At 40.9% G+C, this 15669-nt stretch overlaps 1 protein-coding gene across 1 annotated transcript in view; it reads right to left on the bottom strand.

Annotated features, from left to right (window-relative positions):
- The window catches only part of necab2 (N-terminal EF-hand calcium binding protein 2), a 98685-nt gene extending 83289 nt beyond the window's left edge, over positions 1–15396 (bottom strand). The window contains exons 1-2 of the mRNA XM_071524212.1: positions 15070–15396; positions 9005–9029 (exon numbers count right to left, since the gene is read on the bottom strand). Of these exons, the coding sequence (XP_071380313.1) occupies positions 9005–9029; positions 15070–15396 (352 nt within the window). The remainder of the gene's footprint in view (positions 1–9004; positions 9030–15069) is intronic.
- Positions 15397–15669: the final 273 nt, after the last annotated feature.

Raw genomic sequence — 15669 nt, forward strand, 5'->3', positions numbered from 1 at the left:
TATTAACCATGTCTACTCAGTTCTGTTGAGTTCTATATTTAGAAACCCAACCAGCTGTTCACAGTGTGTTGCCCATGTGCTAAGGTCTTCCACTATGGCCGCCAGAGGGTTACAGTACGTCACCTGAAAGCCCTCTATTACCAACATCTCTCACTTTTCCTCCCTCTTCTCCCTTCTCCTCTCCTTTCCTCCATCTCTCTGTGCTTTCCTCCGTGAGGCAGCTTGATGAATAAGTAAAGAGGGTAAATAAGTTTAGAGTAGTGCAGGAGGCTAGTAGAGAGAACAAACATTTACACCCTGTCTGCAGCGAAAACTCATGACACCCATGGCGCACTTTCTATTGTAGTAAGGCAAATATACTGCATAGCATTACCGTAAGAGGGAGGCGGGAGCCTAATGGGCTGAGAAACAAGCTTACACTGCAAAAAAATGTCCATCTTAGCCAGTCATTTAGTCTCAGTTTCCCTCTGAAATTCTACCAATGGGGTGAGATAATTCCACTTGTTTCCACTGGTTTCACTTGTTCAGAAATTTTCTAGAAAGTGTCAATATCTTGAAATAAGGCAGAATTATCAAGAAAATGAAACCTGATTAAGCAAAATTCTTGAAACTAGTTGATCTGCATTGGGGACAAGTGAAGTTATCTCATCCAAGTGTCCAATTTTTTCACTTTTGTAAGAAAAATAAGATTTTCAGACTCAGTATTCGATTAGATGGCTTGTTAAGATGGATATTTATTTGCAGTGCATGACCAGAAGCTCGCTACTTCAAAGCCTCTCAAAGGAAAGCTGAGAAACGAAGAAATGAATAAGACATCCCAACATCTCCCTTCCCACAACAGCTTGAGTTGAAGTGTTCCTCAGCAAGGCATTGAACGCCCCAACTGTTCCAATGGAGCTGAGCAGTGGCCAGCAGTATGGCTGTGATTGTACTGGGGAGTCCTTAGATGTGAATGTGTCTATGCACAGTATGCAACCCTCCTCCTCCCTGAAATTACTTCTCCACATAAGAATGTGTTCTTAGCTTGCCTGGTAAAATGGGGATCTTACTTAGCTCTTCTCCTGAAAGCAATACACTGTGAGTGAGTCTTATGTATCTACATTATGCAACACTCGAGGAACAAGTTTCTTTTTTTCAATTTCTTTCTTTTTTAATTAGTTCAGTGCATTGATTAGGGCTGTAATCAGGATAGCACAAAAAAATGAAATACTGTGCCAGAAAACTGGAGCCGTCTTCATAAATGCAAGGCTGCCATGTCCCAGAAATCTCAACTCCTGCCAAAAATAAAATCACACCGCTGTTTAAACATAATATTTTCATGTAAATAAATGTTTTGCTTTTCTCTACCGCTGATTGATAACAATTTGATTCAACTCATAGCAGTACTGGACACATGGTTTGATTGACAGCTGATCTCTGGGAAGAGCAGAGCAGAAACACCACAGCAGTGAGTGCTCAGCAACAAAGATGGAGACAGAATAAAAACAAAATGAGGAACTCGACTTCACCAGTGTAACTGTCATGAGCCTCGTCTGACCACACCGATTAGGCAAGTTGCACCCTTCTATTTGCTGTTAGCTGTATTGTTGTAATTCTGTTTAGTCTTGACAGCCTGGATAAACAAGCCTCCCTAAACTCCGTCTGCTTTCTGTCTCCGTGTCAAACAGTGACGATAATTAGCAGATGGCTGATGAGTCACTAGGCGAGACGCAAAGAAAAAAAAAAAAAAAAGCAGTCATCACACTATAGTGAACAGAGAGACGGGCAGGATGTCAGACACATGCTGTGCTCAACAGTACTGATGGCTGCACTTAAAAGACTACATAAAGTTTTTGGGAGATGAATTGGCCCATTGGTCATTTTACCCCATTAAGAGATGAGAACAGAGACACTAAAATCATCCATGTGTCCCCGGTAGCTCCATGCTAACACTTCAGCATACACTCTGCTGGGTGATAGCAGGTGATTAGCATTATCTCAAAAGTGACTTGATTGGTCGACTGACAGCCAATCACACTGCTGGACAACTTTGCTCGCAAAAAGGATGACCTACACCAAACCCGACACATAGAAGCACCCCAACATAGTATACTGTTTTGGGACTACTTTCCCTATTTACATAGGAATTAAAGTGGTGAGTAATAGGAGACTGTGTACAGCTAAAAATCACTGCACAGCAGATTAATATGTGATTGTTCACCTGAAGTAGCTCCAAAAATAAACCTGGCTACATCAGTTATACTGAGTTAATGATATTTTATTTTTTAAAATGTATGAATCCACAGGTCATATAAGAAAAAACATAAACAACTTTGTATTACTAAAAGGTCTTCTTACTTTGGATAATACTAGTTGCATATGATCACATAGTGTATGCTAAAGTGTTACAGATGACTTGTGGATTTTGGTGTTTATCATCATTTAACAGGTAAATTGACCAACAGACCAATCTCCCAAATGCTTGGTGTATTGCTTTAAGTTGAGGAAAACGATGACTGCCACAGATCCCTGGTCCATAGCTGACAGCAGATCGTTTGTTACTTTGAGTAGAGCTGAGGACTGAGGCCAGATGGGAGGTCATAAATGTTGTTTGAATTTAGAAAGTGAGCAAGCTGCAGGGCTTTTTCATTTTCTAGGGAGGTTATTATTTTTTTTAGAGCGATGGAAGATTGGAAATGTGCAATTTTTTTCTGATCTTAGGATTCTCAGGACTGAGGCTGGACGTCTTTGATAGCAGCTCGACTATGAATGGTGAGACTGCAACTTTGAATGAGTCAGAAACAGACAACTATTTACAACATTAAGTAGAGATGGGGCCTAAGGCAGGGAGTTATTCTTTCAACAATATTTGAGTGTGATTGTGTGTGTGATGTTATGGACATGTTTTTTTAGGGGTGCATAGATATCCACCATGCATCCTTTGTGAAACAAGTACTCATGTCATGATTCAACTCTTTAAATCCTTTAAGCATTGAATGCTTCATAAAATCGTACAGTGTGACCACCATTCAGATACAGTAAATTTTGGTACTTTTTAGAAGTGTAATTAGATTACAAACATAACTTGCGTATCTGATTCAGTCAGCAGCAGTTTTTGGGGGTAATACGTTACAAAGTAATATGTTACTGTAATCACATTACTTCTTCCTGTAACGGAGTAAAGTAAGGCATTACTGTTCCAGTTTCAGTAATCACATTACAGTTACTGATCTAACAGATCGGTCGTTACTTCTCTCTCTTTAGCCTCTTTAGTGGCGTAATATCTATCAACAGATTCCCCTCGTCTTATCCTTATCTTATCCTTCAAGTCATGTTGGAAATATCGGAATTACAGTAGAGCGCACATGAACGAGCCGACAAATTGGTAAATAGGACGGGGGAAGTCATAATTTAATGCTGTTGGCTCTATCTTTTTTAAAAATCTTTAAAGAAAGATTTTGTGTCTATTGTTTTAGGCTGTAACGCAAAAGTAATAAGTAATGTAACTAATTACTTTTCATTCAGGGAGTAATAAGTAAAGTAATGTGTCATTTATTACTTTTTCTAGTAACGACCCCAACACTGGTCAGCAGTTACTGAAAGTTACAACACTGTTTATTTTAAGGCCAAAGATTAAGTTTCAAACTGCAACAACCCAGTGGAACCTCGGTATATTAGACGGGCGATTATATATCGATCCTAAAGCATACCTATTTCACAAATGTATTTTGGAGTTCCACATTCATATGGATGCATTGTAATGCATCAGCACTCTTTCCCACTCCTAGAAACGAGCCGCATTCAAATCCATTCCTCCCATATGGAACATGAAACATCTCCCAGTCAGCCAAAGAGCTCCCACAAGCCTGGGAAGCTCTTAAGGTTTTTTCAGGTGTTTGGCAGCGTGAACAGGTTGAAGAGATTTAAGATCCTCCGGTACAACACAGATCAATTCTTCTACATTTGCAGCCCAAGGATGCTGTACTATAAGTTCTGCTCAGCCTGCCTCTCCCCAAGCTTTCCAATGTAAAACGGTTAAGCAAATGTTGACAAATGATGCAACTGTTACGGAGGATTATTAGCTGCTGAAACAGTCCAACAGCTGTATAACAACCGCTCCAAGTCAGCCATGATAATCAGCTACAAAAGCTGACTGAGACACACACAAAAACACACACACACACAAATAGATATCCACATACACACTCATGCACGCACGTATACACGCACTGGTACATGCACACACTCATAAACACACTCATGCTTGGTACCTGTATTTGTATTCGGCATATACGCACTGCAATCATTAACATTGTGCAAACGTACAGTACACATGCACGCATAATGCACATGCACACGCTTATGCACGCACACACACACACACACGCACACACACACACACACACACACACACACACTTCTTGGCTTGCTGCTCTAACAGCTTGGGGGCAGAGCGGACGGCCCTGGAATCTGCACAGTGAATGCAAAGACAGAACTCAGCCAATTAAACATAAATTACTGCCCACTTGTCAAATATACGATATTCTCCCTTATTCCCTTGTTTCTCTCCCTCTCTTCGTTCTGCTTTTCCTTCTCTCTCTCGCTCTCTCTCTCTCTGCCCTCCTCCCAATTTTAGTAGCCTCCCCCACCCCCTCCCTCCTGTCCATCTTTCTCCTGCACCTTCTTTTCTTTTTTAACAATGCTCTCCTCTCTCCGTTAGCATCTCTCTCTCTCTCTCTCTCTCTCTTTCTCTCTCTCTCTCTCATTAAAACAGTTCCCCTGCCTTCTCCCAGGAGAGAGGAGGATAAAAATAGCTCTTCTTGAGCTCGCTCGCCGGTTCTTTCTTTCACTCCCTGTGTTCCATACATCAAATAACCACGTTTCTCTCTAATAACCAGATTTTCCTTTTCTCTCTGTTGCACTCGCTCTCTCTCTCTCTCTTCTTCACTGCTTCTCCCTCTCCCTCCCACTCTTTTTTTCCTCTGATTCTCTAGCCCCACCCATATCTGCCTCTTTAAAGACTCAACAGTTTTGCAGGTGCTGTGTGTTTCTGGCAGCAGTCAGTTGGTTGTAAAGCAATTAAGGTCCGCTTCACTTTGGTCCTGCAAAATCCATATCTTGATAACCCTAGTCCTTGGGTGAGATCAGGTGTGCTTGTTCATGTGCAAAGATAATCTAAATGAAAAAACAAACAAACATTAATGTGATACTTTATTGATCCCACAGGGAGGTCAAAGATCAGGGTCAACTACATCATCAGAGTTAACGCAATTTGCTCGCTTAACATTTTGCTATCTCTTCCTTGTATGATGCTCTTGCTATATGCTTGATATACTGCAATCAGGCAAGATAGGAATTAGGGCTGGGCAATATATCGCTATTATATCGATATTGTGATATGAGACTAGATATCGTCTTAGATTTTGGATATCGTAATATCGTGATATGATATAAGTGTTGCCTGTTCCTGGTTTTAAAGGCTGCATTACAGTAAAGTGATGTCATTTTCTGAACTTACCAGACTGTTCTAGCTGTTCTATTATTTGCCTTTACCCACTTAGTCATTATATCCACATTACTGATGATTATTTATCAACAATCTCATTGTGTAAATATTTTGTGAAAGCACCAATAGTCATCCCTACAATATTGTCGCAATATCGATATCAAGGTATTTGGTCAAAAATATTGTGATATTTTATTTTGTCCATATCGCCCAGCCCTACTTACAACTGAACATTTAGCCCACTTTGTAGAAAATACCGAGATATATATCGTGTATCGCCATTCAGCCTAAAAATACAGAGATATGATTTTTGGTCCATATCGCCCAGCCCTAATAGGAATGTCATCTTCAAAAGTGCTGGTCATGTAAAGTTATAAAGATCAAAATAAAATGCTGGTCTTATGCCGTACAACTTCAATTGATTTGTGTGTAGATGTGGTGGAGGATGATGTGCAGTGGACTGTATCTTGAACAGAAACACCTAGACACACAAACATTGTAGACACACACACATACACTCAGACAGGTGACTCCAAAATGACTACATAAAAGAGTCAGTAGTGTGTGTGTGTGTGTGTGTGTGTGTGTGTGTGTCAAATGTACATGGCAGTGCACGTCAAAGTGAATGGATATCTCCTTTACTGAGATCAATAGTGGGAGGCTGGGAGCATATCTGTGCTGGAGAGTCGGCAAGGGAATAATCACAGCTTGCTTGGATAGCAGAGAAACACAAACACACACACACACACACACACACACACACACACACACACTGGAAGAGCAAATGGCCATCTGGCTGGTATGAAAACAAAGCTTTTTAAGCTGTTTCCTCATTAGTTTTATTCTTTCCTGTCAAAGACACAGTGATGGGATAAAAGAGAGACGCGGAGAGAAAGGAAGAGAAAGAGAGGAGAGAGGGATAGAGCAGGAACAGATATATATATAGAGAGAGGGAAAGAGATTAAGAGAGATATGGGGAAGATGAAGAGAAAGAGAGAGAGACAGAGAGAGAGAGAGAGAGAGATAGAGAGAGAGAGAGAGCGCAGCAGAACATGCAATGCCAGAGGGTATAAACAAACTGCTCACTGGCACAGCTACAGAGCAATATAAACTTTCCCCCTCAGAAACACTTTAATGTTCCAACATGCTAAAAATACAGCACACTGCAGCAGCGACAGCTCAGACAGCAATATCTTTGAGTCAGAGTTTGGAACTCGGTAGTTTCCTCAACACTAGAGGCTTCAAAGCTCAAGGAATCTCTCCAAACAGATGTCTATATTGACACACAAGCATCCGTCAGCAAACCTAACCGAACCGGTTCAGAATAGAAACAGGCTGTGAGGTCTTCTCACAAGAACTCACAAGAAGATTTTTCCCCTAACGACTTTTTTTCCCTGGAACCAAAACTGTAAATCTGTTTGAAAAGAGGGATTTGGTGCTGTGTTTCCAAGATAATGAACACTGAATTACACTGAGGTAATCCCTAACCACATTTAGGAGCATCGCATATGTGTCATTCATATTGAATTGTATTGTATTGTATCCTATTGTATGGTATCATATCATTATCATGTCATATCGGATATTATAATATCGCATCATATGTCATATCATATATCATATCATGTCATATCATATATCACATCATATTGGCTCATATTGTATCATATGGTAGTATCATACCGCATCGCATCATATCATATTGTAGTGTACTGAATCGCATCGTATCATTGTATCGTATCGCATTGTATCATATTGTATCATGTTGCATCGTATCCTACTGTATCGTATCAAATCATATCATATTGTATGATATCGTACTGTATTGTATCATATCATATTGTATCATATTGTATCATATCGTACTGTATCGTATCAAATCATATCATATTGTATGATATCGTACTGTATTGTATCATATCATATTGTATCATATTGTATCATATCGTACTGTATCGTATCAAATCATATCATATCATATTGTATCATATCGTATTGTATCGTATCCTACTGTATCGTATCAAATCATATCATATTGTATCATATCGTACTGTATCGTATCAAATCATATAATATCATATTGTATGATATCGTACTGTATCATATCATATCATATTGTATGATATCGTACTGTATCGTATCATATCATATTGTATGATATCGTACTGTATCGTATCAAATCATATCATATCATATTGTATGATATCGTACTGTATCGTATCATATCATATTGTATCATATTGTATTGTATCGTATCATATCGTACTGTATCGTATCATATCATATTGTATCATATTGTATCATATTGTATTGTATCATATCATACTGTATCGTATCATATCATATTGTATCATATTGTATCATATCATACTGTATCGTATCATATCATATTGTATGATATCGTACTGTATCGTATCATATCATATTGTATCATATTGTATTGTATCATATCATACTGTATCGTATCATATCATATTGTATCATATTGTATCATATCATACTGTATCGTATCATATCATATTGTATGATATCATACTGTATCATATCATATCATATTGTATTGTATCGTATCATATCGTACTGTATCGTATCATATCGTACTGTATCGTATCATATCATATTGTATCATATTGTATTGTATCATATCATATTGTATTGTATTGTATTGTATCATATCATATTGTATTGTATTGTATCATATCGTACTGTATCGTATCATATCATATTGTATTGTATCGTATCATATCGTACTGTATCGTATCATATCATATTGTATCATATTGTATTGTATCATATCATACTGTATCGTATCATATCATATTGTATCATATTGTATCATATCGTACTGTATCGTATCATATCATATCGTATTGTATCATATCGTACTGTATCGTATCATATCATATTGTACTGTATCGTATCATATCATATTGTACTGTATCGTATCATATCATATTGTATTGTATTGTATCATATCGTACCGTATCGTATCATATCATATTGTATTGTATCGTATCATATCGTACCGTATCGTATCGTATCATATCATATTGTATCATATCATATCGTATCGTATTGTATCATATTGTATTGTATCGTATTATATTGTATCGTACCATACCGTATCGAATCATATCGTACTGTATGGTAGCATATCATATCTTATCATATCATATCAAATCGTATCGTATCATATCGTATCGTAGCACACTTATACACCCATAGTGGTACCAACCAGCTGTAGTCAAAGGTAAAACACAGAGTTGGACTGTGGTCCAGGGATAAAAGGTCTAAACTTTATTTAACTTGGGTTAAATAAAATTCAGTTACCTAAAGCCACATGGGAAGCACTCAATGAAGCCATTTTTTTTTACTAATACATTACACAATACACAAGTTATAGGCTGCTCAAATGTCAGGCAAGTTCACTCGAGCACACCTCATTACTTCAAATACTTGTAAGCCACTTTCATGTATTTTTCCCCCCTTGTCCTGAGAGAACAATTGAGATTCACTCACCATCTTTATCAGCTCTTCGGAATATCTGTGAACAGAAAGTAAGAGAGCGGTGTTAGTATTAGTGGAGGTACTGAGAGGTGTATAGAGCATAGACAGAGGGGGGTTTACAGGTCATATACCAGCCAGTGAGGGCAGACAGACTCTTTCTATTACAGTAAAAAAACGTGATTCACAAGCCACCCGCAGTGGGTGGAACGTGCGCACATAATGGTGCTGCCAAGGAAATAGCTACACAGTGCGCCTTCATTGTTCATATATATTTAAATTCAGTTATCCATCTGCATGTCAGCGCAAAAACGACCCCTTTCTATGCAAATGAGGCTCCTTGCAGAGTGCGTCCAATTCACAAACATATAATTGCCACTCGCAATTAAGGTGAAATTGTTAAGACCTTCTGAAAGTTGGCGGTAATGGAGGTTTAAACGGGGGATGTGATGCGCACACTTTGCAGTTACTATGGCAGCTGTGATTGTAGCCAGGCCAACATCCGAGGCCTGCTAGAGAGAGGATATTTTGAGGGAGAATATCACTTGAGACTGAAATTATCTGCTGTCCTAGGTTGCAAAGTCATACAATTACGGACTTACTTAATGAGATCAAGGAGGAGATTGATTAAGCTGCTGTCAACACTTCAGGTTCGTGCATCTGGCTCCTTCCAGACACCTGTTGCCTGTGGCCGCGGGGTGCTGCAGGCATCTATCAGCGATGTCAGTGGCTTGGTCCAAAGACGTTATTTCTATGTACCGTGTCCGCACGATTACTTGATTTGCGCGGTTTCTTTAGGAAATCGTTCACTTATTATTCCAAAATAACAATAGAACAACTCAAAGTTCATCATTCTATATCTGTAAAATATACAGGATCCAGTTACTTACTAGTCCTTTAAAATGCATCTTAATTTTATATTGTTTTCATTTCTAATTTGGTGCCTTGAATCATTCTGTAAGAGTAGGTATCACTTTTTAAATGGTGGGATATTTCATTTTGGAAGGAAACCCTATGCTCACACATTCTCTAGAAGTAGGCTACACTGTCTCTTTTTACAAATTCTGTTTCCTGGGATAAAGAGCATTGAACATCAGTTTTTGTTTTGAAGTCATGGAAGAGATCTGACATGTTAGACAAAGAGCTACTTAAGATGTTTTGACAGGCTCATTACTAACATTTGTGCATGCTGCATTTTGAGACTGATGCTGATGCATTTTTGAAAATTTAATCAGGTTTGTGAATGGGCATCCTGGGCTCTGGGGCAAGACATTTAGTCAGGTTTCAATTCAAGTAAAAGATGGCTAAACAGACGTAATGTGTTTATGTGTTTTTCAAGCAGAGTAGGGAGTGATTGTACCCGTTCTTCGCAATAAAAACAGAACCCAGAGGGTAAATAACACATAATAGGAATGTTCAGTCTTCCAATCATTTTGTTGATTTTAGGCAAAATCAATACGGCACATAAGTCCACACTGAAACTCAATCAGACACACATGAAAGTACACACACACACACACACACACACACACACACACAGACACTTGTAAATAGTGTGTCTCAGCCAGATAATGTGCAGTGATGTGTGTGAGACTTGTTAGGAGGCAAGGGACTGAGAAGTTTATTAGTCTGACAGAAGATAAACGCTGAGACACAAACACAAGTACACTCACACACACACACATACACACATGCGTGCACACACATATGAACACTAAACAAAGCCATTGATCTATAGCTGATTGATGATCAGTTGCTTTATACATGTGCTCTTGCACTCACTCTCTCTCTCTCACACACACACACGCTACTATTCTGGGAACTAATTTATAGCTCCAGTGAAAGTGCTGCTTTCGATATGGGTTTGAAAGTGGCAGGGCTGATTCTGTGTTCCTGAAGAAATAGCTTTTATCAGAGCTTCAGCTGAGCTTTTGTGTGTGTTATGAACCGCTCCTACTGGCAACGACTTACAGAAAACAGCACAATGACAATGTGGAGGGAAGACAGAGAGAGAAAAAAATGGCGAGGTAGATGTAGTAGGTAGACAGAAAGCGAGAGGGAGTGGCAGGCAGGTATGTATGTGTGCTGTGTGTGTGCTGTGTGTGTGTGTGTGTGTGTGTGTGTGTGTGTGTGTGCACAGAGAGAGATGGTGAGGCTGAATGTGCAACACAGCCTGCATTGGCAAGGTAAAGTCGTCGAGATCTCCGCTATTCAACCTTTTGTCGTCGCGTTTTGAATCAAAAGAATATTTTCATAATTCATATTCTAATAGCATTCAAGTTTTAGAACCGGCGTGATCCGCACAGAAACCAGAGGGAAAGATGAAACAGCTCTGGTCCGACTTCTCACCAGTCATTGACTTGTCATTGACATTTTGCTAAACGTCTCGCAGCAAAAAGGGGGATTTTAAATGTCACTGAACAAGAGACTTTCTTTTTCAGCAAAGGGTCACAGACGTTTGATTGTCTTTCACTGAGTGGATAATGAAAAGGTCAGATCTGTTTGAAATATTATACATCATATCATGTCTTATATATGTTAGAACTCTTTTGATTCGAAATAGCACACGCACACACACACACACACACACACACTGCAGCAGAGGACTCACACACCCCTGCGCCACTGTATATGTGTGAACATTCATTAGTAAAGGGTTGAAAGAGCATGGGGAGTGTCAAAATGTGGGTGACCCAGTTTCCCTCTACTTCAGATGAAAAATAAAGGGGACAAACCTTCGCTTCTCACAACACACACACACACACACACACACACAGGCAGCCATTCACCAAAAATAGACTGACAATAGCTTGGAAGACGCTTGTGGAAATTCAAAAGGTTTCCACTGACTTCAAACGGCAACAGTGTTCACAAAATGCTAAGAAGCTCTGAGACCAGGTGGATATTAAACAGCCGGAGCAGCTAGGCTTGCCTTCAAATCATAGATCGGAACTGACCTCAACTTAACCCCCATCACACAGACAGGATGCCAAAGTCTACCTCTGATCTCTGGGAGGAGCTGTGAACAACAATGGCAGTGTTTGAAATTTGAAAAAAAAATAAAAAAATAAAAAAAGTCTAAAAAGTACACACAGATTCTCTTCCCCTGGCGGGTTGAGAGGAACAGAACGCGAATGAAACTTCAAAGAGTATTTGCACATCAAAATCCATGCGAGTGTGTCGGAAAATAAGACATGGATTTGATTTTTCGTTCTTCTCACAGACCTCCCTCGCCGACTGTTCACAGCAAGGTTGAAAGGAAAGGAGAGGAAGTATTTTACTGTTCAAAGTGGAGTGTTTTGCCGTTTTAATGAGATGCACAGGCAACGTTTGGTGGCAATGTAGATGGACGGTCAAAAGTCATTTTATATTACGATCTTGTTCATTTCTGTTTCTATTTTTTTCCCCAGGTTTCAAAACTTAACGGTGCCAATGGAGCTCTTCATTGTCTCAAGCTGTTGAACTTGCATTAAAATGATTTTGCTCGTCCGTCTTTGTGTGCAAAAACTCTTAGAAAACTGTAGATATGGGGGGGGGTGCCTTCCTAAAAACAGCTGGTGCCGTTTGAACAGGTCAGAGCGAATGTCATTAGCGGCTCAGATGAGCGACGTTCCAAATGACAAGCTGTTCGCCATTGTTCTGCTTTCTGACTGCACCCTGGGGTGCTCTCAACTCTGCAGAAACAGCCAGCTCCGGAGCTGCCGGAGAGAAAGACACGCTTGGAGGGGAGGGAGAGTGTTGCGGCGAGGAGGCGGAAGGTGTGTGTGTGTGTGTGTGTGTGTGTGTAAAGAGTTGTAACAGAAATGCAGAGTGAGAAGAAAATGAGAGACAGCGAGGGAGAGAAACAGAGAGAGAGCGGGACAGATCGAAATAGAAACACAGGAGAGAAACAGAGTGAGAGAGAGAGAGAAAGAGAGAGAGAGAGGGAGAGAGAATTTTCTATGCTGTATCGCCTAACCTTATTAAGAATGGATGTTTCCCAGCCTGGCTGAGCAGTGGAGAGGAAGATGAAAGAAGAAAAGGAGAAAAGAGGGGGGAAAAAACAGGAGATAACAAGAGAGGAAAGACGGGAGAAGAGAAGGAGACAAATGGAGAGAGGAGAGGAGAAATGAAGAGAGGAGGTTAAGGAGCTCTGAAGGATGAGAGGGCAGCGTTGCTAGAAAAGAAAGGTGCAGCAGGGTTATGACAACGGAGGAGAGGGAGAGAGACGGTGAAAGATGAGAAAGAGGTGGAAATCAGCAGAGTGGGGTTACTGAGGAGAATTTTGCCAACAGGCACACACACACACACACACACACACACACACAGACACATCATTCAAAACCCTTTGTCTTGGACTCCTTCACCATGATAATAATTCTGGGTTCAATAATATCGGGAAATGGCAAATGCGATTGACATTTGAAAGTTCAAGCCAATGCGGGAAAGTGAGCTGGAAAGAAAATGCCAGAAGGAGGCTGTGATTTCCCCAGCTCTCTCAGAGGGCGGGGCATCATGCACACTTTCCACACCGCATACACACATTACACACAGCATCATCCGAGTGCAGAACCAGGCCCGGCCCATGTTTGCGTATCCTGATTGTAATGGCAAATGAAAAAAGGTGTTTCTTTTCTATTTTCAGACCAGGACCCAAACTTCAAACACGCAGTCTGCAGGGTGACTAAGTGTAATAGAAACAGACTTCCCAGCGGCAGAAACAGGCCACAGAGCCATTATGGGGCCTGACTCAGAGGTTATGAAACACTGCTGGGCTGCATCTATGCTCTGGACGATTTGCTGTTTGGTCTGCTACATAAAGGAGGAGGAGGAGGGGCTTCCAATTAAGCTATCCCCCTCTTCCTCTCTCTTTCTCACTCTCCCTCTCTCTCTCTCACACACACACTCACCTTTATTAGTTTACTGGGATACATTTGGCCCTCCGGACTTGATCATAATTAGTTTTAATTTCCACACACCTCTTCCTCATCAATCTATCAGTCTATCTAGGTCGTGGTCAGGGTCTGTGTAGCAACTGAACTAGTTTCCTTATAAGTTTTTTTTTTTTTTTTTTTTTTACCCCCTTAAACCATTAAAGCAATATAAGCTGATCTCCGAGGAGAAAATGTACTAGGGCGCTGATGAAAAATAATCTACTACTATTGATGCCCCGACCTAAATCAATGCTGCGCTGCGTAATTGCCACGTAGAGTAGGCTGCATCATTTAACAAGTTTAGGTATATGTGTTATAAAAAGCCTCAGAGCAAAGAAACATAGATTGATGCATTATATCACGATAGGACAGAGTCTTGTGATTATGGTTTATGATAGCGTCTGTAATGCAGGGGTGCGATCGGGACAATTAAACAAAAATTACGGAGAAGGGAACAATATATTTTCATAGAAATTAATTTTGTAAGTAAAAAAAAAAAAAAAGCTTAAATCGCGGATAAACGAGTTGAACATTTTCAGCACTGATGCTGAACTTAACATGGATAGGTGTAGTAATGGCGAAGTGCGTTGGTGTGCGCTTCAGACTTTCCTCGGACATAAAAACACAACCAAAACACCCAAGTAGGGCTACACAGAATAGCGTCATTGATTTGACCGTAGAATGATTTTTGTGGTCTATTATGATATGGAAAAAGAGGATTTACAAATCAAGCCAGGCTTAACAGTTTCTTTGGCCAACTGAGTCACCGTTCAATATTTATTGAACTGTTAAAGTTTACGCGGCGTATATCCAATATCTTTTAAATGGAGTGGGCAATCTATTTTTTATGTAGCGGGATGGGGCGGCAGAGTGGACAAGTGTTTAGAGAGCGTCCCTTAACCGGGAGCTCACAGGTTTGATCCCCGACAACCACGTGTCCTGTCCAAGTGTCAGAGCAAGACAAAGCCCTGCCTGCTCTGGATTAGAGCGCCCGCTAAACGCCTCAACGGTAAATTGTAACATCATCTGTGCGTAAGTGCGCACTGCACCGGTCCGCTCCGCGCCGCTCGCCGGATCTGTTTCTCCCTCACCCGCCCGCCCACCCGAGCTGTCAAAGCATCAGGAAGACCGCAGCCTACAGCCCCGCGGGTCAGTCTCCATACTCACATCCAAAATAACGGAGATGCCTTTCCGCGGTTCGGGGGCGAAGAACTGCTCCTGAGCCACGGCCACCTCCTCCTTGCTCCCGGCGTACTCCCGGCTGGAGATGTTCTTGTTGTCGCTCATTTTGGTGACGATCCAGCGGACGAGCCCGTCGATTCCACCGGGCTGGGCGCCGCTGTTTCCGGACTGCGCTGCCGTCGCGGACTCGCTGTCCTGACCGGCCACGGGATTGGGCTGCTCTCGGCTGTCCTGGGCCCGGAGTTTGGCTTGTTCTTTGTTGAGCAGTTTGTGGACTCCGTCCCTGCAGTAGCGCGCTGCCTGCTCACACATCCTTTTGCTGCGGAGCGCTCATGCTGCGCTCTATGGGGGAGAGAGAGGAGCCCCCCCCACCTCCCCTATTACATCACAGCACCCACCCCAAAACACACCCACCCTACATATCCACCCCACATCTATCTATCTATCTATCGAAAAATATCTGTAATATTCATATAGGGACGTATGGTGTGTCTGAGGTACCTAATTGTGAGCCATTCTTTTTTTTTTTTTTTTAATCTAATATAGGCTAGTATCGTTATTCTATAAAATATTATGTATAGTTTG

Source organism: Centroberyx affinis, unplaced genomic scaffold (assembly GCF_046629955.1).
Source record: "Centroberyx affinis isolate AG114_WGS23_722 - 3 ecotype Tasmania unplaced genomic scaffold, CSIRO-AGI_Caff_v1 ptg000103l_1, whole genome shotgun sequence".
Lineage (NCBI taxonomy): Eukaryota > Metazoa > Chordata > Actinopteri > Beryciformes > Berycidae > Centroberyx > Centroberyx affinis.